At 52.4% G+C, this 26,539-nt stretch overlaps 1 protein-coding gene across 1 annotated transcript in view; it reads left to right on the top strand.

Annotated features, from left to right (window-relative positions):
- The window catches only part of LOC147117375 (pyruvate dehydrogenase (acetyl-transferring) kinase isozyme 2, mitochondrial-like), a 114,067-nt gene that overhangs the window by 80,555 nt on the left and 6,973 nt on the right, over positions 1-26,539 (top strand). The window contains exons 6-9 of the mRNA XM_085989360.1: positions 14,734-14,810; positions 19,882-19,980; positions 21,315-21,425; positions 23,927-24,040. Of these exons, the coding sequence (XP_085845486.1) occupies positions 14,734-14,810; positions 19,882-19,980; positions 21,315-21,425; positions 23,927-24,040 (401 nt within the window). The remainder of the gene's footprint in view (positions 1-14,733; positions 14,811-19,881; positions 19,981-21,314; positions 21,426-23,926; positions 24,041-26,539) is intronic.

Genomic DNA, 26,539 nt, shown 5'->3' with positions numbered 1-26,539 from the left:
AACTGCCAGGATACTTCGCGCAAACATGCAAAATGTTCTTCCTGTGGTTACACATCAGCTGCACGTTAAGGGAGTGGAAGCCCTTGCGGTTGACAAAAACAGCTGGGTTGTGATGGGGTGCCCTAAGGGCCACATGTGTGCAGTCTACGACGTCCTGCACCTTTGGCAAGCCTGCCATATTTGCAAAGCCAACCGCACGCGCGGTTACACTTGCTTGATCCGTCGAGAAGTGGATGTAATTGTGCGCCTTTGCAAAGAGGGCATCGGTTACCTGCGTGATGCAAGTGTGTGCGGCTGACTGGGAGATGCAGCTGATGTCTGCTGATGAGCCCTGGAAGGACCCTGAGGCAAAGAAATTGAGGGCGGTGGTGACTTTGACAGCCACTGGTAAGGGGTGTCCACCCGCTCCTCTGGGCTCCAAGTGTTGGTGCAGCATTGCGCAGATGTCACCGACTACCGCTCGCGAAAGTCTCAGCCTCCTTTGGCACTGCTGCTCAGTCATGTTGAGGAAGGTCATCCTCAGCCTGTAAACCTTGTGTTGGGGGTATCTCCTGCGGCGACGTGCATCCCTGCGCTAACGCCTTCTGACCTGTGCAGCATGAGGTGGCTGAGCAGGAGGTTGGCGCTCCTGCTGTTGCTGCTGCTGTTCCTGGTTCTGCTGCTGCCGCGGCTGCTCTTCCTCCGAATCTGAGGACCAGGATGAAAGGAAATAAATGGTTCCCATGCTGCTGGTAGATATCTCAGTTGAGGAAGTGCTCAGTCAATCTGGGGAGAGGGTTTTCCCAGGAGGTCACAGTGGAGATGGATCTCAGCTTCACCACTTCCAAGATCAGTAGACCTGCAAAAAGTTTTCCAAGACCTGAAAAAACAAAGTTCTGCCACCTGCAACTGATCCTTGTTGAGAGCTCCGTTTTTATGCTGGAGCTGTAGCTGTCAAGAAGGCAGCCACTTGTGAACCCGGCACAATTAGCTGGCGTGGTTTGGGAACGGCGTGGAACACGCAGAAAAACTGGCAAAATCTAAAAGGGCTGTTCAAATGGCATTATCCAGGCAGTTAACAAGCAGTTAACTACCTTACATAGAAACATAGAAGATAGGAGCAGGAGTAGGCCATTCGGCCCCTTGAGCCTGCTCCGCTATTTAATGAGATCATGGCTGATCATCCAAATTCAGTACCCTGTCCCTGCTTTCTCCCCATATCCCTTGATCCCTTTAGCCTTAAGAAATGTATCTAACTCCTTCTTGAATATATTTAATGAATTGGCCACAATTGCCTTTTGTGGTAGAGAAATTCCACAGGTTCACCATTCTCTGGATGAAGAAATTCCTCCTCATCTCTGTCCTAAATGGCTTACCCCTTATCTTTAGACTGTGACCCCTGGTTCTGGACTCCCCCGCCATCAGGAACATCCTTCCTGCATCTAGTCTGTCTAGTCCTGTTAGAATTTTATAAGTTTCAATGAAATCCTCTCTCATCTAAACTCTAGCAAATATAAGCCCAATCAACCCAATCTCTCCTCATAAGTCATTCCTGCCATCCCAGGTATCAGTCTAGTGAATATTCGCTGCACTCCATGGCAAGAACATCCTTCCTCAGATAAGGTGACCAAAACTGCACACAATACTCAAGGTGTGGTCTCACCAAGGACCCTGTACAACTGCAGCAAGACATCATTGCTCCTGTACTCTAATCCTCTTGCTATGAAGGCCAACATACCATTTGCCTTCTTAACCGCCTGCTGCACCTGCATGCTTACCTTCAGTGACTGGTCCACAAGGACACCCAGGTCTCATTGCACTTCCCCTTCTCCCAATCTATTGCCGTTCAGATAATAATCTGCCTTCCTGTTTTTGCCACCAAAGTGGATAACCTCACATTTATCCACATTATAATGCATCTGCTCAATCACACAACCTGTCCAAATCATACTGGAGTTTCTCGGCATCCTCCTCACAGCACACACGCCCACCCAGCTTTGTGTTGTCTGCAAACTTGGAGATATTACATCTAGTTCCCTCGTCTAGATCATTAATATATATTGTGAATAGCTGGGGTCCTAGCACCGATTCCTGCGGTACCCCACTAGTCACTGCCTGCCACTCGGAAAAAGACCCATTTATTCCAACGCTTTGCTTCCTGTCTGCCAACCAGTTCTCTATCCAAGTCAGTACCTTACCCCCAATCCCATGTGCTTTAACTTTACACGCTAATCTCTTATGCGGGACCTTATCAAAAGCCAAATACACCACATCCACTGGTTCTCCCTTATCTATTCTACCGGTTATATCCTCAAAATTCCAGTAGATTAGTCCAGCACGATTTACCTTCTGTAAATCCATGTTGACTTTGTCCGATCCTGTCACTGTTTTCCAAGTGCTCTGCTATTGCATCTTTTATAATCGACTCTAGCATTTTCCCCACTACCGATGTCAGGCTTACTGGTCTATAATTCCCTGTTTTCTCTCTACCACCTTTTTTGAATAGTGGGGTTACATTAGCTACCCTCCAATCCATGGGAACTGTGCCAGAGTCTATGGAATTTTGGAAGATGACCAGCAATGCATCTACTATTTCTAGGGCCACTTCCTTAAGGACCCTAGGATGTAGATTATCGGGCCCTGGGGACTTATCGGCCATCAATTTCCCTAACACCGTTTCCCTACAAATACTGATTTCATTCAGTTTAGATCCTATGTTCCCTGACATCTCTGGGAGATTATTTGTGTCCTCCTTTGTGAAGACAGAACCAAAGTATGTATTTAATTGGTATGCCATTTCTTTGTTCCCCATTATAAATTCCCCTGATTCTGACTGCAAGGGACCTGCGCTTGACTTCACCAATCTATTTCTCTTCACATGTCTGTAGAAGCTTTTACAGTCAGATTTTATGTTCCCTGCAAGCTTACTCTCATACTCTATTTCCCCCCTCTTAATTAATCCTTTTGTCCTCCTTTGCTGAATCCTAAACTGCTCCCAATCCTTAGGTTTGCTGCTGTTTCTGGCCAATTTATATGCCCTCTCCTTGGATCTTATGCTATCCCTAATTTCCCTCGTTAGCCACAGTTGCGCCACCTTTTTTGTTTTATTTTTATGCCAGACAGGGATGAACAAATTCTGTAGTTCATGCGATCTTTAAATGTTTGCCATTGCCTATCCACCGTCAACCCTTTAAGTAACGTTCCCCAATCCATCCTAGCAAACTCCTGCCTCATACCATCGTAGATTCCTTTGTTTAAATTCAGGACCCTAGTCTCTGAGTCAACTACTTCACTCTCCATCTTAATGAAGAATTCAATCATACTATGATCGCTCCTCCCCAAGTGGCCTCGCACAACAAGATTGCTAATCAATCCTTTCTCATTACATAATACCCAGTCTAAGATTGCCTGATCTCTAGTTGGTTCCTCCACATATTGGTCCAGGAAACCATCCCGTATACAGTCTAGGAATTCCTCCTCCACAGTATTGTTACTAATTTGGTTAGCCCAATCAATATGTAGATTAAAGTCACCCATGATAACTGCTGTGCCATTATTGCACGCGTCTCTAATTTCCTGTTTAATGCCATCCCCAACCTCAGCATTACTGTTTGGGGGTCTGTATACAACTCCCACTAATGTTTTCTGCCCCTTGGTATTTCTCAGCTCTACCCATACAGATTCCACATCATCAGAGCTAATATCCTTCCTTACTATTGTGTTAATCTCTTTAACCAGCAATGCTACCCCACCTCCTTTTCCTTTTTGCCTGTCCTTCCTGAATATTGAATACACCTGGATGTTGAATTCCCAGCCTTGCTCACCCTGGAGCCATGTCTCCGTAATCCCTATTATATCATATCCGTTTACATATATTTGCGCAGCTAATTCATCCACCTTATTATGAATGCTCCTCGCATTAAGACACAAAGTCTTCAGGCTTGCTTTTTTAACACTCTTAGTCCTTTTAGAATTATTATTTACTGTGGCCCTGTTTGATTTACACACTTGATTTCTCTGCCTTCCACTTTTACTTTTCTCCTTCCTGTCTTTTGCTTCTATCCTTGCTTCCCTTTCCTCTGTCTCCCTGCACAGGTGCCCAACCCCCTGCCATTTTAGTTTAAACCCTCTCCAACAGCACTGGCAAACACTCCCCCTAGGACATCGGCCCCAGTCCTGCCCAGGTGCAAACCGTCCAGTTTGTATTGGTCCCACCACCCCCAGAACCGGTTCCAGTGTCCCAGGAATTTGAATCCCTCCCCCTTGCACCAGTCCTCTAGCCACGTATTCATCTGAAATATCCTTCTATTTCTACTCTGACTAGCACATGGCACTGGTAGCAATCCTGAGATTACTACCTTTGAGGTCCTATTTTTTAATATACCTCCTAACTCCCTATAGTCAGCTTTTAGGACCTTATCCTGTTTTTTACCTATATCGTTGATACCTATATGCACCACGACAGCTGGGTGTTCACGCTTCCCCTCCAGAATGCCCTGCAGCCGCTCCGAGACATCCTTGACCCTTGCACCAGGGAGGCAACATACCATCCTGGAGTCTCGTTTGCGGCCGCAGAAACGCTTATCTATTCCCCTTACAATAGAATCCCCTATCACTATAACTCTCCTGCTTTTTTTCCTCCCATCCTGTGCAGCAGAACCTCCCATGGTGCCAGGAAGTTGGCTACTGCTGCCTTCCCCCGATAAGCCATCTCCCTCACCCATATCCAAAGCAGTATATCTGTTGGAGAAGGGGATGACCTCAGGGGACCCCTGCACTACCTGCCTGCGCCTACTACTCTGCCTGGCGGTTACCCATTCCCTTCCTGCCTGTGCAGCCTTTACCTGCGGTGTGACCAACTCCCTAAACATGCTATCCACGATGTCCTCAGCATCGCGAATGTTCCAGTATGTATACATTCGCAGCTCCAGCGCCGCAATACAGTCTGCCAGTAGCTGCAGCTGGATACACTTCCCGCACACATGGTCGTCGGGGACGCAGGAAGTATCCCTGATTTCCCACATAGTGCAGGAGGAGCATGCCACGGGGCCGAGCTGTGCTGCCATGACTTACCCTTTAATTAATTCAAATTAAATCAAATCAATACCACTAATTACACTACAATTAAATGATATAGGCCCTTGTTTACTAGCACTCCCCGCAACACAACAGAGAACCTAGAAACTATAAACCACAAAATTTAAGGGCCTATCCCACCGCTTGGTGGCGGGACCGATCGGGAGTCTGGGAGCCCACCTTTGGTAAAGTTGCATGGAGGCGGGTTGACGGCGGGATCGGAACCCGCCATCATTTTTTGCAATCCAAACCCGCCCTCTGAGCGCCGGTAAAATCACGGCCCTGATGTTTCGTTTGTTGCTGTTGAAAATTAATTGAAAACCTATCTTCTCTATATATAAAGCGGTCCGTCTGTCTGTCTGTCTGTCTGTCTGTCCGGCTATACACACTCAAGTTATAGAGCGTATGTAGTGTCCGTGTGTAGATAAAGACACTGAAGACAGGAGTTGGTTCATAGGTATTTACTAAGCAAGTCTGGGGGGGGTTTCTAAAGGATATACACAATACACAGGCTTATATAGCCAAGTGGCAATTACCGGCATTACGCACACGTGGGGCTCTTAAAGGCACATACACCATAATTGCTCTTAAAGGCACATACACCACAGCGTACCTACACGTGCGTTACATCAAAAGAAAGCTTACGATTCCGGAACGGTCATAAGCGTATTTACTTTTCGGTCGGACAAAAATTGCGCCCGCGGTATCCAAAAAACATTCAAAATTCTGCTCATTATCCAAAATTCCGCTCATTAGCATCAAGTGACGTCACGGTCGACCAATCGCTACGTCGCGGGGTCAGGTAAGTCGCGCGTGCCGGCCGTCCGTCCTAGAGTCGAGCGACAGGACGATCGACCAATCCTACACTTCAGTGACCTGACAGTTGACCAATCGGTGCGTGTGTGGGCGGGCCTAATCATTCTGAACCGAGGTGAGTGGCCGCCATCTTGATTCCAAACTCTTTGTTTCTTTTTCCCGCTTTCTGCGTGTTTCTTTTCAAATCTACATTTCCAGCAAAAAAAAATTGCTTTTAAAACACACATTGTTTTTAAAAAATGTTAATTCATTTGTCAATCTTTTCTCTAACATCTACAATTTTCCTACCTTTCACCGTTTTTCCAGGCCTGGAAGCCTGGGCCTCTGTTGCCCAGCCACGCCCGAGCAAGGCACCGCCCCTCCCGCTGGGCCCGCCCCTGCGATCGCTGCCATCTTGGTAAAGGCTGGCGGCGCGGGACTGGGCCGAGCGTAGCCATCGCCGCCATTTTGGTAAAGGCTGCTGGGCCGGAGTGAGCCTAGCGGGAGGTGAGTTGCGGTCACCGCGGGGCTCGGGCTCAGCTGATCGGGCGCTCATCAGGAGTCGGCCCGCAACACACCGACCGGAGGAGCGGCGGCTCTCCGCTCCCGCGGCTCGGGCATGGGGGCCTGTGCTCGGGAGGGCGGGGCTCGGGGGGGGGGGGGAAGGGTTACCCCGGCAACGGGGCTTGGGAGGACATGGGGCAGGGTTCGGGCGGCTGGGCCAAGTCAGTGCGTGGGGCAGCACGGAGCTCCGCGGAGCCATCGCCGGCAGAGGGGAGAGGGTCTGCTGGCTCCCCCCTCCCTTTCTCACCCACTCCATTTCCCCCCCCCCTCCCTTTTCCCCCCCCCTCCCCTTTCTCCCCCCCGCTTCCCTTTTTCCACCCCCCCTCCCTTTTTCCACCCCCCCTCCCTTTTTCCACCCCCCCTCCCTTTTTCCACCCCCCCTCCCTTTTTCCACCCCCCCTCCCTTTTTCCACCCCCCTCCCATTCTCCCTTGCCCCACCCGACACCTTCCCCTTCCCCTCCCCCCCCCCCCCCCGTCGCGCGCGCGCACGCTCTTCCCCCCCGTCTGGTCGCGCGCGCGCTCTGCCCCCCCCCCCTGCTCGCGCGCGCGCTCTGCCCCCCCCCTGCTCGCGCGCGCGCATGCGCGCGCTCTTCCACCCCCGCCGCTCGCGCGCGCTCATCCCCCCCGCCGCTCGCGCGCGCTCTTCCCCCCCGCTGCTCGCACGCGCGCTCTTCCCCCCCGCCGCTCGCAGCGCAGCGCGCTCTTCCCCCCCCGCCGCTCGCGCGCGCGCTCTTCCCCCCCCGCTGCTCGCGCGCACGCTCTTCTCACGCGCGCTCTTCCCCCCCGCCGCTTGCGCGCTCTTCCCCCCGCCGCTCGTGCGCGCTCTTCCCCCCGCCGCTCGCGCGCGCGCTCTTCCCCCCCCGCCACTCGCGCGCACGCTCTTCCCCCCCGCCGCTCGCGCGCGCTCTTCCCCCCCGCCGCTCGCGCGCGCTTCCCCCCCTGCCGCTCGCGCGCGCTCTTCGCCCCGCCGCTCACGCGCGCTCTTCCCCCCCGCCGCTCACGCACGCTCTTCCCCCCCGCCGCTCACGCGCGCTCTTCCCCCCTGCCGCTCGCGCGCTCTTCCCCCCCCCGCTCGAGCGCGCTCTTTCCCCCCCGCTCGAGCGCGCTCTTTCCCCCCCGCTCGAGCGCGCTCTTTCCCCCCCGCTCGAGCGCGCTCTTTCCCCCCCGCTCGAGCGCGCTCTTTCCCCCCCGCTCGAGCGCGCTCTTTCCCCCCCGCTCGAGCGCGCTCTTTCCCCCCCGCTCGAGCGCGCTCTTTCCCCCCCGCTCGAGCGCGCTCTTTCCCCCCCGCTCGAGCGCGCTCTTTCCCCCCCCCGCTCGAGCGCGCTCTTTCCCCCCCGCTCGAGCGCAGCTCTTTCCCCCCCGCTCGAGCGCGCTCTTTCCCCCCCGCTCGAGCGCGCTCTTTCCCCCCCGCTCGAGCGCGCTCTTTCCCCCCCGCTCGAGCGCGCTCTTTCCCCCCCGCTCGAGCGCGCTCTTTCCCCCCCGCTCGAGCGCGCTCTTTCCCCCCCGCTCGAGCGCGCTCTTTCCCCCCCGCTCGAGCGCGCTCTTTCCCCCCCGCTCGAGGGCTCTTTCCCCCCCGCTCGAGGGCTCTTTCCCCCCCGCTCGAGCGCGCTCTTTCCCCCCCGCTCGAGCGCGCTCCTTCCCCCCCGCTCGAGCGCGCTCTTTCCCCCCCGCTCGAGCGCGCTCTTTCCCCCCCGCTCGAGCGCGCTCTTTCCCCCCCCGCTCGAGCGCGCTCTTTCCCCCCCGCTCGCGCGCGCTCTTTCCCCCCCGCTCGCGCGCGCTCTTTCCCCCCCGCTCGCGCGCGCTCTTTCCCCCCCGCTCGCGCGCGCTCTTTCCCCCCCGCTCGCGCGCGCTCTTTCCCCCCCGCTCGCGCGCGCTCTTTCCCCCCCGCTCGCGCGCGCTCTTTCCCCCCCGCTCGCGCGCGCTCTTTCCCCCCCGCTCGCGCGCGCTCTTTCCCCCCGCTCGCGCGCGCTCTTTCCCCCCCGCTCGCGCGCGCTCTTTCCCCCCCGCTCGCGCGCGCTCTTTCCCCCCCGCTCGCGCGCGCTCTTTCCCCCCCGCTCGCGCGCGCTCTTTCCCCCCCGCTCGCGCGCGCTCTTTCCCCCCCCGCTCGCGCGCGCTCTTTCCCCCCCGCTCGCGCGCGCTCTTTCCCCCCCGCTCGCGCGCGCTCTTTCCCCCCCGCTCGCGCGCGCTCTTTCCCCCCCGCTCGCGCGCGCTCTTTCCCCCCCGCTCGCGCGCGCTCTTTCCCCCCCGCTCGCGCGCGCTCTTTCCCCCCCGCTCGCGCGCGCTCTTTCCCCCCCGCTCGCGCGCGCTCTTTCCCCCCCGCTCGCGCGCGCTCTTTCCCCCCCGCTCGCGCGCGCTCTTTCCCCCCGCTCGCGCGCGCTCTTTCCCCCCCGCTCGCGCGCGCTCTTTCCCCCCCCGCTCGCGCGCGCTCTTTCCCCCCCGCTCGCGCGCGCTCTTTCCCCCCCGCTCGCGCGCGCTCTTTCCCCCCCGCTCGCGCGCGCTCTTTCCCCCCCGCTCGCGCGCGCTCTTTCCCCCCCGCTCGCGCGCGCTCTTTCCCCCCCGCTCGCGCGCGCTCTTTCCCCCCCGCTCGCGCGCGCTCTTTCCCCCCCGCTCGCGCGCGCTCTTTCCCCCCCGCTCGCGCGCGCTCTTTCCCCCCCGCTCGCGCGCGCTCTTTCCCCCCCGCTCGCGCGCGCTCTTTCCCCCCCCGCTCGCGCGCGCTCTTTCCCCCCCGCTCGCGCGCGCTCTTTCCCCCCCGCTCGCGCGCGCTCTTTCCCCCCGCTCGCGCGCGCTCTTTCCCCCCCGCTCGCGCGCGCTCTTTCCCCCCCGCTCGCGCGCGCTCTTTCCCCCCCGCTCGCGCGCGCTCTTTCCCCCCCGCTCGCGCGCGCTCTTTCCCCCCCGCTCGCGCGCGCTCTTTCCCCCCCCGCTCGCGCGCGCTCTTTCCCCCCCGCTCGCGCGCGCTCTTTCCCCCCCGCTCGCGCGCGCTCTTTCCCCCCCGCTCGCGCGCGCTCTTTCCCCCCCGCTCGCGCGCGCTCTTTCCCCCCCCGCTCGCGCGCGCTCTTTCCCCCCCGCTCGCGCGCGCTCTTTCCCCCCCGCTCGCGCGCGCTCTTTCCCCCCCGCTCGCGCGCGCTCTTTCCCCCCCGCTCGCGCGCGCTCTTTCCCCCCCGCTCGCGCGCGCTCTTTCCCCCCCGCTCGCGCGCGCTCTTTCCCCCCCGCTCGCGCGCGCTCTTTCCCCCCCGCTCGCGCGCGCTCTTTCCCCCCCGCTCGCGCGCGCTCTTTCCCCCCCGCTCGCGCGCGCTCTTTCCCCCCCGCTCGCGCGCGCTCTTTCCCCCCCGCTCGCGCGCGCTCTTTCCCCCCCGCTCGCGCGCGCTCTTTCCCCCCCGCTCGCGCGCGCTCTTTCCCCCCCGCTCGCGCGCGCTCTTTCCCCCCGCTCGCGCGCGCTCTTTCCCCCCCGCTCGCGCGCGCTCTTTCCCCCCCGCTCGCGCGCGCTCTTTCCCCCCCCGCTCGCGCGCGCTCTTTCCCCCCCGCTCGCGCGCGCTCTTTCCCCCCCGCTCGCGCGCGCTCTTTCCCCCCCCGCTCGCGCGCGCTCTTTCCCCCCCGCTCGCGCGCGCTCTTTCCCCCCCGCTCGCGCGCGCTCTTTCCCCCCCGCTCGCGCGCGCTCTTTCCCCCCCGCTCGCGCGCGCTCTTTCCCCCCCGCTCGCGCGCGCTCTTTCCCCCCCGCTCGCGCGCGCTCTTTCCCCCCCGCTCGCGCGCGCTCTTTCCCCCCCCGCTCGCGCGCGCTCTTTCCCCCCCGCTCGCGCGCGCTCTTTCCCCCCCGCTCGCGCGCGCTCTTTCCCCCCCGCTCGCGCGCGCTCTTTCCCCCCCGCTCGCGCGCGCTCTTTCCCCCCCGCTCGCGCGCGCTCTTTCCCCCCCGCTCGCGCGCGCTCTTTCCCCCCCGCTCGCGCGCGCTCTTTCCCCCCCGCTCGCGCGCGCGCTTTCCCCCCCGCTCGCGCGCGGCGCTTTCCCCCCCGCTCGCGCGGGCGCTTTCCCCCCCGCTCGCGCGGGCTCTTTCCCCCCCGCTCGCGCGGGCTCTTTCCCCCCCGCTCGCGCGGGCTCTTTCCCCCCCGCTCGCGCGGGCTCTTTCCCCCCCGCTCGCGCGGGCTCTTTCCCCCCCGCTCGCGCGGGCTCTTTCCCCCCCGCTCGCGCGGGCTCTTTCCCCCCCCGCTCGCGCGGGCTCTTTCCCCCCCGCTCGCGCGGGCTCTTTCCCCCCCGCTCGCGCGCGCTCTTTCCCCCCGCTCGCGCGCGCTCTTTCCCCCCCGCTCGCGCGCGCTCTTTCCCCCCCGCTCGCGCGCGCTCTTTCCCCCCCGCTCGCGCGCGCTCTTTCCCCCCCGCTCGCGCGCGCTCTTTCCCCCCCGCTCGCGCGCGCTCTTTCCCCCCCGCTCGCGCGCGCTCTTTCCCCCCCGCTCGCGCGCGCTCTTTCCCCCCCGCTCGCGCGCGCTCTTTCCCCCCCGCTCGCGCGCGCTCTTTCCCCCCCGCTCGCGCGCGCTCTTTCCCCCCCGCTCGCGCGCGCTCTTTCCCCCCCGCTCGCGCGCGCTCTTTCCCCCCCCGCTCGCGCGCGCTCTTTTCCCCCGCTCGCGCGCTCTTACCCCCCCCAGCCGCGCGCTCCCTTCCCCCCCCCAGCCGCGCGCTCCGTTCCCCCCCCCTCCCAGCTGCGCTCTCCCTTCCCCCCCCCCACCAGCCGCGCTCTCTCCCCACCCCCCCCCCCCCCCACAGCCACGCGCTCTCTCTCTTCCAACAACAACATGCCCTCAAAAACGCCCCGGCACCGCCGGGCACTCCAGCTGGTCTCTATATATAAAAGCGGCACTTCTGTCTGTCCTTCCGTCTGTCTGTCTGTCTGTCTATACACACTCCAGTTATAGAGCGTACCTGCACGTGCGTTACATCAAAAGAAAGCTTACCATTCCGGAACGGTCATAAGCATATTTACTTTTCGGTGAGACAAAAATTGTGCCCACGGTATCCAAAAAACTTTCAAAATTCCGCTCATTATCCGCTCATTAGCATCGAGTGACGTCAAGGTTGACCAATCGTACAGTCGAGCGACCCGACGGTCGACCAATCGCTGCGTCGCGGGGGCGGATTCCTAGCATGTGCGGGCGGGCCGTCCTAGAGTCGAGTGACAGTACCATTGACCAATCCTACAGTTTAGTGACCTGACGGTTGACCAATCGGTGCGTATGTGGGCGGGCCTAATCATTCTGAAATGAGGTGAGTGGCCGCCATCATGATTCCAAACTCTTCATTTCTTTTTCCCACTTTTGCGTGTCTCTTTTCAAATCTACATTTCCAGCAAAAAAATAAGTTGATTTCACAAATTGTTTTTAAAAAAAAGTTAATTAATTTGTAAATCTTTTCTCTAACCTCTAATTTTCCTACCTTTCACCGTTTTTCCAGGCCTTGAAGCCTGGGCCTCTGTTGCCCAGCCACGCCCGAGCTAGGCACCTCCCGTCCCGCCGCCATCTTGATTCCTAACTACTGATTTATTTTTCCCACTTTCTGTGTGTGTGGAGGGGATTTTATCCAGCACAAATTTGGTACTTAGGAGCCCAACTAGCTCATTATATAATTTGCATGTAATAAATGAGTCCAGTGTGTGATTTATTTTTCGGGGCCATGTCAGTGCGGGGACCCGGGGCCTAGGCTTCTCCAACCGCCAGCAGCGCAACTCCAGTCCCAGGCTCCCGGCCTAGACAGGGACCAACACTGGCAGAGGGGAGAGGGTCTGCTGCCTCAGCTCCATTCCCGGGATCGGTAGGTGGGGAGGCTTCATAAGCAACTGGGGTAGGTCGCAAGCCCCGAATAATTATCTGAAGATCCCGTGTGTGCAGCTGAGGGGATTTCTTCTGCTGACAGCCCCAGGTTAACGGCAGCCATCTTTGTCAAGGAGGGTGAAAAGTTTCAGTGCGACGCCATTTTGATTCAGTGTGTAACAGAGTGCATGCGCGGCCATCTTAGTACAGGAACATAGAGTGGGTGGGGTTTCAGTGCTCCCAATCGGGTCCTACTGCCCGGGAGAGACAATCGACTGTGTGGGCGGGACCTAATCTTTCCAACTGAAAAGCAAGCGGTGGCCATTTTTGTTTGTGATACAGCAGTGACGGGTGAGGACCCCCTTTTTTAATAAAAAGATTGGTGAGGTTGTAAAGTGTATGTTATAGAAAGATTTACCAAAAATGTTTTATAAGTACTTTAAGTTTCATGTTTCACGGTATTAAAAGGTAGGCTGGGCCATGTCAGTGCAGGAGCCCGAGGCCTAGGCTTCTCCAACGGCCGGCAGCGCAACTGCAGTCCCAGGCTTCTGGCCCAGACAGGGACCAACACTGGCAGAGGGGATAGGGTTTGCTGGCTCCCCCCTCCCTCCCACACAGCCCCTTCCCTCTCCCCTCTCTCCCCCCCTCTCCCCCCTCCCCCCCTCTCCTCCCTCCTCTCCTCTCCCTCCCCTCTCCTCTCCCTCTCTCTCTCTCTCTCCCCCCCAGTCTCGCTCTCTCTGTCTCTTCCCCCCACCAGACTCTCTCTCTCTCTCTTCCCCCCCAGACTCTCGCTCTCTCTGTCTCCCCCCCCAGACTCTCGCTCTCTCTGTCTCTTCCCCCCCCCCCAGACTCTCGCTCTCTCTGTCTCTTCCCACAGACTCTCGCTCTGTCTCTTCCCCACAGACTCTCGCTCTGTCTCTTCCCCACAGACTCTCGCTCTGTCTCTTCCCCACAGACTCTCGCTCTGTCTCTTCCCCACAGACTCTCGCTCTGTCTCTTCCCCACAGACTCTCGCTCTGTCTCTTCCCCACAGACTCTCGCTCTGTCTCTTCCCCACAGACTCTCGCTCTGTCTCTTCCCCACAGACTCTCGCTCTGTTTCTTCCCCACAGACTCGCTCTCTCTGTCTCTTCCCCACAGACTCTCGCTCTCTCTGTCTCTTCCCACAGACTCTCGCTCTCTCTCTTCCTCCCCCAGACTCTTGCTCTCTCTCTTCCCCCCCCGACTCTCGCTCTCTCTCTCCCCCCCCCCAGACTCTCGCTCTCTCTCTTCCCCCCAGACTCTCGCTCTCTTCCCCCCCAGACTCTCGCTCTCTCTCTTCCCCCCCAGACTCTCGCTCTCTCTCTTCCCCCCCCCCAGACTCTCGCTCTCTCTCTTCCCCCCCAGACTCTCGCTCTCTCTCTTTCCCCCCCCCCCCCCCCAGACTCTCGCGCTCTCTCTCTCTTCCAACAACAACATGCCCTCAAAAATCCCTCGGCACCGCCGGGCACTTCAGCTAGTAACTAATAAGAAAGAAAGTTACACTGATGTACAGTCGATTCATAATTTGAAATTTCTTTGCACTAAAAATTTGAATTATCCAGTAACTTGAATTAAGCAGTGTAAACAAAAAAAGCAAAGTAGGAATTTAGTGCTAAAAAAAATTGAATTATCGGATAAATTGAATTAATTGACTTTAAATTAAAATGGAAGAACTATATTGCCTTTTACAACCTCTCGACATCCCAATGTGCTTCCCAGCCAATGAATTACTTTTGAAGTGTAGTCGCTGTTATGCAGGCAAACACAGCAGCTAATCTGCACACAGAAAGGTCCCAAAACAATGACCAGCTAAATATGTTGGGGTTGTATTGGTTGAGGGATGAATATTGGCCAAGACACCAGAAGATCTCTGTTCTTCTTTGAAAATGTGCCATGGGATCTTTGACATCCACCTGAACAAGGGTTCGGGCACCTGTATAACGTCTCCAACAAAAGGTGGCACTTCCAACAATGTAGCTCTCCTTCAGTATTGCATTGAAATGTCTCCCTAGATTATGTCTTCAAGTCTTGGTGTGGGGCTTGAACCCACAATCTTATGATTCATGCAAGTGTATGGGAAAAACATTTAACAAATCTGAATATGCTTTAGAAATGTACAAATACCCCACTCAAAATCAAAACTGGATGAATGGCTAACTCTGAGAACTTTTTAAAATCAAAGATTTGAGTAGTTTTTGTACTCTTTTGCAAACCCTGAACTAAATATCCTGCATATTTCTCTATTTCTACTCTGTAATTAAGAAATCTACAGAAACCAAATTTGCTATTTAAATGTGAAGTGTGGATTTTGAAAACTGCAGTCTTTTTAGTACTGAGGTTATTAAGCTTGTGAACAATTTGGCAGCACAATTAACAGTGCTGTTTATTTATTTTTATGTTCTGGAAAAAAACTAAAAAGAGCAGAAGTAAATATTGAACTTCATAACCTCGAGTACAAAAAGGCAATTGCCAGTATATACATGTATGAATTTTCTTCCCTCCTCTCCCAAAGGAAAAGCCTCGGGGCATCCTATTCAAATTGTCTATGTACCTTCCCATCTGTACCACATGTTGTTTGAACTTTTTAAGGTCAGGATCAACAACCTATTGCAGAGTGTCCACTAATTGTGAAGTGTGTTAGCATGGCAACAGAGTAAAGCAATCTAACAACTAGTTTGACAGGTAAATCCAGTGAAATTTAATACTGGGGGGTCACAATTGTAATCCACAGAGGCTGTGCAGAGTGCGAATGGTAAGCTCCCCTAAAGTCAATTCTGTAATTTGAAATTCACCATTGTTATACTTCTGTAAAATAATCAAGTGCATTTCACAGTTAATATTTAGATATTTATTTATTTTTAGATCAGATTTCTGTTTCTGTTTGGAATTAATTTCACATCATCTATGAGAATTGCACTGAATAAAATTAGCTTAAAGAATGTTCTCAAATAGAAACATGGCCCCAATATTTGGGGCGTTAGTGGTGGTGGGGGAAGAAAATCTGGCTAGAGCAGAACTTTGCTGGGTACAGGCTTTGTAGAACTAAGTTTTATAGATGTGTAGATTGTGGTAAACCACTGTATTGTATATTGCCACCTCTGGGTGGCGCTGTGTATGGAGGCATGCCTCAGCTGACTCCACCCACCACTGTGTGGGTTTCGTTCAGACTTGTTCAGTCACTCACGAAGAAGCATGGTCTCTTCTTAGCTAATAAAAGCCTTATTCATCTCTTCTTTCGACTCATCATCTCTTCTTCGACTCATCACCTTTTATGAAGTAATTGATAAGCGTATCAATTTTATTAGCTAAAAGTTAAATGGCGACACCTGAGGAGCAACAACAGCAACGGATACAGCAGACATTGCTGAGAGCCCTCAGACCACCACGCCTGGACCTCGACCCTCAAGATGTGGGTGCATCAGCCAAGTTTGAACACTGGCTGAGCTGCTTTGAATCCTTCCTCGCAATCTCACAGGTTACAGAGGAGGATAACAAACTGAAAATTTTGACCGCCCAGGTGAGCCATCAAGTATATATGCTAATCCGGGACTCTAATACGTACGTGGCGGCCCTCGAGCTACTAAAAGGGCAATATACGCGCCCAGTGAACACAATTTACGCCCGACACCTCTTGGGATCCCGCAGGCAGCAACCGGGAGAATCGGTAGGGGCATTTGCACGGGCGCTACTGGCACTCTGCAGAGACTGCGATTGTAAAGCGGTAACGGCTGTGGAGCACGCGCAGGGACTCGCCTGTGATGCCTTCGTCAGGGGCCTCCAGTCAGACCACACCCGGCAGAGACTGCTAGAAAGCAAGGAACCCGACCTGAAGACGGCCATTGCCCTTGCGCTCTCGTTAGAGGAGGCCCACCGAAACCTCGAGGCATACCCCCGTAACGGCGCCGAGACATGGCAATCGAAACCGTGGGACACGGGACCGCCGCCCCCGGCACCAACCGCTGCAGCGACCCAACCGAGACAGCAGCCTCCGGTAAGAACTGCTTCGATGCCCAGTAACCAGGCCCAAAAATGCTATTTCTGTGGCCAGTTAAAACATCCCAGAGCGCACTGCCCAGCTAAGACAGCTACCTGCTCGGGCTGCGGGAAGAAAGGCCATTACGCTAACGCCTGCAAGGGGAAGCCAGCCAGCAGCGCAGCGTGCGGGCCGTGGGAGCAGCCATCTTATCCGCCATTTTGTGTACCCCCGGCCGCATGGCATCCGCCGCCATCGTATCCAACGCACTCAACCGCCATTTCGTCACCGGAACCGACCACCGTCTCGGCGGATGACTATAGTGACTCACTAAGCCACATACTGGCCTCCGTGACGCTGGATCAAGGCCACCCTCACCATCTATCCAGCTCCATGATGGATATCGCGGTAAACGGCCGCGCCACCAGTTGCCTGATCGACAGCGGGAGCACAGAGAGTTTCGTCCACCCCGACACGGTACGTAGCCACTCCCTCACGATTCTGCCAACGCACCATCGCATTTCTATGGCGTCCAAGTCCCAGTCAATGGACATCAGCGGCTACTGTGTGGTGACCCTGTCAGTAGGGGGCACTGAATATCAAAAATTTAAACTGCTAGTCCTGCCCCGTCTTTGCGCTGCCGTCCTGCTAGGGTTGGATTTTCAGTGCCACCTTAAGAGTGTCACACTAGCATACGGTGGACCCCTCCCCCCACTCACAGTCTGCAACCAACAACTTTTAAATCGCCCGCTGCAAACCACCTGCAGCCTTTCCACATTAAAAGTCCCCCCCCCCTCCCCTGTTCGCTAACCTCACCCGCGACTGTAAACCCATCGCTACCAAAAGCAGGCGGTACAGTGCCGGGGACAGAGCTTTTATCAGCTCTGAGGTGGAGCGGCTCTTGAAGGAGGGCATTATCGAAGGTAGCACTAGCCCCTGGCGAGCCCAGGTTGTAGTCGTTAAAACCACTGCAAAACGCCGCATGGTAATCGACTACAGCCAAACCATAAACCGGTACACCCAGCTGGACGCGTACCCCCTCCCTCGCATATCTGATATGGTCAATCAGATTGCGCAATACAAAGTATTCTCCACCATCAACCTTAAGTCAGCGTACCACCAGCTGCCCATCCGCCATGAGGACCGCCAGTATACTGCCTTCGAGGCAAACGGCCGCCTCTACCACTTCCTTAGGGTCCCCTTCGGCGTCACCAACGGGGTTTCGGTCTTCCAAAGGGAGATGGACCGAATGGTTGACCAGAACGCGCTGCGGGCAACCTTCCCCTATTTGGATAACGTCACCATCTGCGGCCACGACCAGCAGGACCACGACGTTAATCTAGCAAATTTCCTCCGTACGGCCCAACGGCTGAACCTAACGTACAATAAGGAAAAATGTATGTTTCACACCAAGCGCCTGGCCATCCTCGGCTGCGTGGTGGAGAACGGAGTCATCGGGCCCGACCCCGACAGAATGCGCCCCCTAATGGAGCTACCCCTTCCCCACTGCCAAAAAGCACTGAAGAGATGCCTGGGGTTTTTCTCCTACTACGCCCAGTGGGTGCCCCTCTATGCAGACAAAGCCAGGCCCCTCATCAAAGCCACCTCCTTCCCCCTGACACCAGAGGCGTGTGCAGCCTTCACTCTTATCAAGAACGATATCGCGAAGGCCGCAATGCACGCGGTGGATGAGTCCATCCCCTTCCAAGTGGAGAGCGATGCCTCCGACTTCGCCCTAGCCGCGACCCTTAACCAGGCGGGCAGACCCGTGGCCTTTTTCTCAAGGACCCTCCAGGGCCCCGAGACGAGACACTCCTCCGTCGAAAAGGAGGCCCAGGCTATTGTAGAAGCGGTGCGTCACTGGAGGCATTACCTGGCCGGGAAACGATTTACCCTGCTCACTGACCAGCGTTCAGTAGCTTTTATGTTTAATAATAAGCAGAGGGGTAAAATCAAGAACGACAAGATCTTGAGGTGGAGAATCGAACTCTCCACCTACAATTATGATATCTTGTATCGGCCAGGGAAACTCAATGAGCCCCCAGATGCCCTATCACGTGGTACATGCGCCAACGCGCAGAGTGATAGGCTGCAGTCCCTCCACAATGACCTCTGCCACCCGGGGGTCACCAGGTTTTTCCATTTTATCAAATCCCGTAACCTGCCCTACTCCATCGAGGAGGTCAGGACCATGACCAAGAGCTGCCAAATCTGCGCCGAGTGCAAACCGCACTTCTATAGGCCGGACAGAGCAAGCCTGATCAAGGCCACCCGCCCCTTCGAACGCCTGAGCGTCGATTTTAAAGGGCCCCTCCCCTCCGCTGACCGCAATGTGTACTTCCTCAACATAGTTGATGAGTACTCCCGTTTCCCCTTTGCCATCCCTTGCCCAGACATGACCAGTACCACGGTCATCAAGTGTCTGAATGACATCTTCGCTCTGTTCGGGTTCCCCAGCTATATACATAGCGACAGGGGCTCATCGTTCATGAGCGACGAACTTCGGCAGTACCTGCTAACAAGAGGTATCGCCACGAGCAGGACCACCAGTTACAACCCCCGGGGGAACGGCCAGGTGGAAAGGGAGAACGCGACGGTTTGGAAGGCAGTCCTCTTAGCACTAAAATCTAAGGGCCTTCCGACCTCCCGCTGGCAGGAGGTCCTCCCTGCAGCGCTTCACTCCATTCGGTCACTGCTTTGTACTGCCACTAATGCGACCCCTCATGAGAAAATGTTCGTTTTCCCCCGGAAGTCTACATCGGGAACCTCGCTACCGGCATGGTTGACTTCTCCTGGGCCCGTCCTACTGCGGAGGCACGTGAGGACGCATAAAACGGACCCCCTGGTCGAGCGGGTGCACCTCCTACACGCCAACCCCCAGTATGCCTGGGTGACATACCCAGACGGGCGGGAGGACACGGTCTCCATACGAGATCTCGCACCCTCGGGTACCCCTGAATTACCACCGTTATCCCCCTTACCACCGTTATCCCCCTTACCACTGTTATCCCCCACCACCCCTCCCAACCCAACCCCTGCAGACGGCATGCCAAAGCCCCAGGAATCTTCGCCAACCACCCAGACACCAGACCCGACGTCGGATGCTGCAACACCACCGCCGCCACCACGACGATCAGGACGTCAGACAAGGCCTCCTGATAGACTTAACTTGTAGTACCCTTCACCCCGCCGGACTTCACATTAAACAAGGGGTGAATGTGGTAAACCACTGTATTGTATATTGCCACCTCTGGGTGGCGCTGTGTATGGAGGCATGCCTCAGCTGACTCCACCCACCACTGTGTGGGTTTCGTTCAGACTTGTTCAGTCACTCACGAAGAAGCATGGTCTCTTCTTAGCTAATAAAAGCCTTATTCATCTCTTCTTTCGACTCATCATCTCTTCTTCGACTCATCACCTTTTATGAAGTAATTGATAAGCGTATCATAGATACTATAGGGTATTGTCTTTTTCATCTGATCTGAACTGAGATCAAAAGAGTAATGTTTCATTTTAACGGTGAGAATGGGAGCCTTGCCCAGCAGTAGCACATATCAGGAAATTGATTTAAAAATACATCCAGATTTGCAAAGCTCCCTGCTGGGAGTGGGCAATCAGAAAATTACCCCACAAATATCAGAATTCCTATATAAACTGTGTCACTGGGTTTCTGTTGTTCTATTTCAGAATGCAATGCGAGCTACAGTGGAGTATAACAAATCCAGCACCTCTCTTCCTCCTATTAAAGTAATGGTCGCTTTAGGAAATGAAGACCTTACAGTTAAAGTAAGTTCAATGAGTCAAGTTTGGACACTTTGTCAAAGAGACCTGATTGACATTGTTTTAAATGAGATGAAAGTTCTAGATTGGCACAAAACAAATACATCCCCAGGGATAGATGGTATTAGTCAGAGTGCTGAAAGAGACTGGAACAGATTTGTGAAGCACTGAAAATATTTATGAGGGAGTCATTGGATACCGGAGAGATACAGGTAAATAGGAAAAACGCTAATGTGGTGCACATCGTGAAAAAACAGACACTGGTAACTACAGACCCATTAGCCTTGTATTCCTTAAAAAAAAAACCATGGAATTGATTATTGGGAGTAAACTTGAGGATCATCTGTATAACAATAACCTTGTTAACAACAGTCAGCATGGATTCAGAAGATGAGGATCCTGCCTGACCAGCCTCATTGATTGCTTTGAGAAAGTGAGAACCCAAGTGGACTATGGGAAGCCCTATGATGTAGTTTACCTCAACTGCCAAAAGAGTTTTGATAAAGTTTTACACAAATGTTATTAATTAAACTCAAATCTGTAGACATAGAGTTAACCCCTAGGAAAGGATAAGGAACTGGCTGAAGGATAGGAAACAAGTTCTCGTTAGAGGAATAATGTCAGGAAGGGGGAAGTACGGAGTGGGGTGTCTGAGGACTCCGTGCTGGGACCACTACTGTTTCTAATTTATATTAGCAACCTAGATTCAGAAACTTAATGCAAAGTGGTCAGATTTTCAGATGATGCCAAGCTAGATAGGGAATTGCAATTGGATAGGACAACTAAGAAACTACAGAATGAGTTGACCAAGATATGCAAGCAGGCAGAACAATTGCGGATGAAACTTAATGCAGACAAATGTAAAGTGCTACACATGGGTGGTGTCTGAAAGGTAATCTTATAGAGATATGTAACATTGTTAAGGGTAAAGAAAAAAATTAACCCAGAATATTTAAACTGCAGGAGTAGAACTAATGGACACAGGTTCAAACTAGAGAAGGATACTTTTAGGACAGGTATCAGAATTTATTTTCCCGCATAGAGTGATCAACATGTGGAATAAGTATCCAGATAGAGTAGTCAAGGCAAAAATCCTGGAATCATTTAAGAAGCAGTTTCATATTATGGGGTTGGGGGTGGTTTGCTTAGGATCTCTCTGGATGAATCAAATAGGCAAAGTGGCCTTCATCATCCTCATTATTATCCGTGAATCTATTTGGCAGAATATATACTTGACTTGTATTACAATTTGAAAGAATATATTTTGCTAACTACTTTTTATTTTTACTTCTGGGTTTTTTGAAACCAGCAGTTATGATGATCAAATTTACCTTTTTTAGATTTCTGACAGAGGCGGTGGCGTCCCTCTCTGTAAAATTGATCGACTGTTCAGTTACATGTATTCCACAGCTCCTAGACCACTGGTACAGAATTCTCATACGGCTCCTCTGGTAAGGAAACCCTTATACCCTGTATATAATTGCATATAAATGTTTCCCCTCTAAATTTCTCCCATCGTCTCCTTACAGTGCTGATGTTTGCTAGGTCATAACTACACAGATGTCAGGAGCTCCCTTGTACCATGTTCTTTAGCTTAGATAGCGTGTGTCAGATTTCAACTGTGGCGGGGCCCAATTTTGTTTTCACCTGATGCTACACTCGCTTTCCAGCAGAATAGTGATCAATAGCAAGAAGTCCAGCTATTTTTTTTTCCATTCCTTCGCCCAGGGTCATTGAGTAATTAAATATGTGACTTTCTGTTCTGTTTGGTGTAGTGGAATACCAGTTTTGTCCATGCATTTGTTTTTGTGGGCTGCGTAGGAACGTAGCATGAAGCCTTGTGCGTAACATTTAAAATTTAATATAGGGCCCTGGTGAGACCACACCTGGAGTATTGTGTACAGTTTTGGTCTCCTTACCTAAGGAAGGATATACTTACGATAGAGAGAGTGCAATGAAGGTTCACCAGACTGATTCCTGGATTGGGGGGATTGTCCTATGAGGAGTGATTGAGTAGACTCAGCCTATATTCTCTAGAGTTTAGAAGAATGAGAGGTGATCTCATTGAAACATACAAAATTTTTACAGGGCTTGACAGGGTAGATGCAGGGAGGGTGTTTCCCCTAGCTGGGGAGTCTAGAACCAGGGGTCACAGTCTCAGAATAAGGGGTCGGCCATTTAGGACTGAGATGAGGAGAAATTTCTTCACTCGGAGGATGGTGAATCTTTGGAATTCTCTACCCCAGAGGGCTGTGGAGTATATTCAAGACAGAGATCGATAGATTTTTGAATATTAAGGGAATCAAGGGATATGGGGATAGTGCAGGAAAGTGGAGATGAGGTCGAAGATCAACCATGATCTTATTGAATGGCGGAGCAGGCTCGAAGGGCCAAATGGCCTATTCCTGCCCCTATTTCTTATGTTCTCCTTGTCCTCACAGGTAGCGAGTACATCGTACCTGTTGGACAGGACCAGTGTCTGTGGGACCTCCTTCTCATAAATCCCCACTACCCGTCTCCTGACTACCCATCTCCCTAACAGTCGCACCCGCCCTTTCCTGAACCTGTGCTTTCCTCTGGGGTGTGACTGGATGTTGCCACACTGGGTGTTAGCATGGTCATTTTTAATGTGCTTGTGAAGCTGTGTGCTGGCCCTTGACAGGCCACCAGTATACTCTGGAAGTGTGGTGGCCTATAAAAGGCCAGTACTTTTTTTTTTGGCTGATGTGTCCTTTGATCTGTTGTAGACGATCGGTTTTGTAGCTGTTTTCCAGAAGACCTGTGGTTTTCACTGAGACACAGAGTCTTCCTGCCACTGGCAGCACTGTGTGAAGAACTGGTCCCTGGATGCCGATTGTTCCTCGTTGATGATCTTTTGATTCCCCCGTTACTCTCTGCTTGTAATGGTTTCTATGTTTCTAAGAAACTGAATGAAGACACACTATGTGAAGCTATGAATGAATCTTTTTATTAATCGGCTGTGGATGTGTTTATTATACAACTGAAGATGGAGAAACAAAAATTAATGTAATTAACTTCATGCACAGGAATCTATTATAGACATGGGTCTTTCCACTTCTGATTTACTAAGATTATTATTGACAGTTTTATTGTGGAAGACTTTGTGAACATTTTTTATTGATGAGTCAGTTTAAAAAGTTAAATGTATTGAGAAAATTTGAGATGTGTTACTCAGACCAGAAAATCAAAGTGCTTTGCTGCCATTTGTTTTTTTGGTGGAGTGTATTCTTGTATGCCCTGTAGCTTTGTTTGTTACCAGCAGAACATTTTAAAAATTATATACTACTTTATTTTCAGATACTTGTTGTAAGGTGGTAATTTTTCTGCACTTCTCTGTATTTAACGCTTTGGAAACTGCTATCATACAGTGATGGTTCAGGCCTTTCAACAGTCTTCTATTACAAGCAATGTTGCTTTTGTACTGAGAAAGAAAAGAAAATATGATCTACTGTTTAACATAATGAGCTACACATCTATACTCAAAACATGCTCTTCAGTGTACTTTCTGTTTAGTCACCATTTAAAACCCTATACAGTACTACCAGCAGAATTGTGCATTTCTTTCATTTGCAATGATTAGCTGGGTATTTTCGACAAATTATTCAAAATTATGTCAGATATAATTTTGAATAATTTCAACTGACCAGCAACAGGTTTAAGATACTGTGACTTGGCATATGCAGTGTTAAGGGCTGGACAATAAATGTGTGCTCTCTCAGCAGAAAACTGTCGGTGAAAAGCCTTTGCATACCAGACGGTCACAATATCTAACTCCGAGTGTTGGAATTTAGCAATAAATTCTAAAACTTTTTTATTGCTACAAAAGTTTATGCTAAGCAGTTTCTTTGTGTATTGTAACTACCTTGCTGAAATGTACTTTAAGTTTTGTTATTGGATGCTGGAAAGATTAATGGCTTTACTCCTTTTACAGGCTGGTTTTGGCTATGGTCTTCCTATTTCTCGCCTCTATGCTAAGTATTTTCAAGGGGATCTTAACCTGTTCTCTATGGAAGGATATGGTACAGATGCTATTATTTATTTAAAGGTAATGTAACCTTCCAATTATATAAACAGCATGTGCAGATATAGAAGATTTAGCTGCTCCTTTAAAGAATTTACAAAGATACAGAAAATAATTGCCTTCAGCAAGGGGTGTAGTTAGCCAAGGAAGCTGAAGATGCTGTATATGAAACTGGTCAATACAATATTCCACAAATGAACTTTATATACAGCTCTTCCATGAGTGCAATAAATGACAACTTTAAATCACAAATATGTTGGGCCACATTTTGCTGGAGGTGGGTATCTGCCCCGTTAGTTAAATTTACAATTGCATGTTTAGGTCTTAAAAAAATTATGCCCACTAATCTGCTGGAAGTGTGAGCTGATGAGGCGCAGCAAGGGCAACGGCATCTGGAACCTTGGTGACAAACCAGACCAACAGTATATCTTGAACAATGAGATTAAAGGATTTTGTTGTTGTTTCATATGATGGGATAAGCTTATAATAGGATGTTTAGTTTGGCTATCCACTCGATGGCCTCCTGAGATGCAGAATGGAGAAATGAGGTGCCTCCCCCAACAGATCTTCGTGGGCAGGTTGATGTGATGTGTTCCGTTGTTTGGGACTCATGGCCGCAGTCGCACTTCAGGTTGTCCCTCATCTTCCACTTGTGGAGCAGGAGGCCACATCATCCGTGTCCTATGCAGATTCGGTTGAGCGCTGTCCACTGTCTACGAGGGAGGTCAAAGCCAGGGAACTCTGCTGTAGGGTCAGTGATGAGGTGTTGGTTCTTTACGTTGCATGCGTCCCACGATTCCATCCATCTGAATTGTGGGTCGATGTCAGCTGCGTGAATATTGGCTGCTGTTTCCCAGAATGGCCGGCGGGATTTTAAGTGCTTTTGTGGTGGGTTTTTCAAGTCTTCGTGAATGGGAAGGTCAATGTTGCTCATGATTTTTTCCATTTCATGGAGCACGGTGGCGTCGTGGCGAATGGCAGGTGGGGCAATGTGGGACAGCACCAGAAGCCACTCAGTTGGAGTGGTCTTGAGCGTCCCTGACACCGTCCTTATGGTGGCGTTTAGCTGCATGTCCACGACCTTTGTGTGGCGACTGCAGGGCCATGAGGCAGAGCAGTATTGAAGGATTGAGAAATAAACAGAGGAAGGACTGAGAAGGAGGGTGAATTAGAGTGGGTAAATTCAATGTCAAATCAGGTACATAAAGAGAAATGGAGGGAAAGAAAGATTGGATTAAGAGAGAGAGACAGAGAGAAAAAGAATCAAAGAAAAAGTAAGATTTTCTTTTAATTTAACAATTTTAAAATCTCCTAAAACCATTCACAACCAAGGAATGAGACTCCACACTTATAATTGTTTACTTTCTGGGCAAGAGAGATTCTCCCTTCAATGAGAACTTCCCTGGGAACTCCATTCCATACATTTACTGTCCTCTTCGTAACAGGGCACTTAGAAAATAGTAATAGGATTGGGCAGAGTCAACATGGATTTATGAAAGGGAAATCATGTTTGACAAATCTGTTAGTTTTGTGAGGTTGTAACTAGCAGAATAGTTAAGGGGGAAGCAGTGGATGTGGTGTATTTGGATTTTCGGAAGGCATTCGATAAGGTGCCACACAATTAAACAAAATTAGAGCTCATGTGATTGGGGGTAATATACTAGCACGGATTGAGGATTGGTTAACGGACAGAAAACAGAGAGTAGGAATAAACGGGTCATTTTTCGGGTAGGCAGAGGGGTACCGCAAGGATCAGTGGTTGGGCCTCAGCTATACACAATCTATATCAATGATTTGGATGAGGGGACCAAATGTAATATATCCAAGTTTGTTGATATAAAGCTGGGTGGGAATGTAAGTTGTGAAGAGGATGCAAAGAGGCTTCAAGGGGATATAGACAAGCTAAGTGAGTGGGCAAGAACTTGGCAAATGGAATATAATGTAGAGAAATGTGAAGTTATCCACTTTAGTAGGAAATTAGAAAAGCAGAGACTATTTTAAATGGTGAGAGATTGGGAAATGTTGGTGTTCAGAAGGACCTGGGTGTCCTTGTAGACAAATCACTGAAAGTTACCATGCAGGTACAGCAAGCAATTAGGAAAGCAAATGGTATGTTTGCCTTTATTACACGAGGATTTGAGTATAAGAGTAAAGATGTCTTACTGCAATTATATAAGGCCCTGGTGAGACCACACCCTGGAGTATTGTGTACAGTTTTGGTCTCCTTACCTAAGGAAGGATATACTTGCCATAGAGGGAGTGCAACGAAAGTTCACCAAACTGGTTCCTGGGATGGGGGGATTGTCCTATGAGGAGAGATTGAGTAGACTAGGCCTATATTCTATAGAGTTTAGAGGAATAAGAGGTGATCTCATTGAAACATACAAAATTCTTACAGGGCTCGACAGGGTAAATGCAGGGAGGATGTTTCCCCTGCCTGGGGAGTCCAGAACCACAGTTCCAGAATAAGGGGTCGGCCATTTAGGACTGAGATGAGGAGAAATTTCTTCACTCAGGTGGTGG

The sequence above is a fragment of the Somniosus microcephalus genome, chromosome 5, assembly GCF_052327205.1.
Source record: "Somniosus microcephalus isolate GS21.2 chromosome 5, FLI_Smic_1.0, whole genome shotgun sequence".
Taxonomy (NCBI): domain Eukaryota; kingdom Metazoa; phylum Chordata; class Chondrichthyes; order Squaliformes; family Somniosidae; genus Somniosus; species Somniosus microcephalus.
The sequence above is the reverse complement of the archived record's forward strand: the minus strand, read 5'-3'. Positions and strand labels throughout refer to the sequence as shown.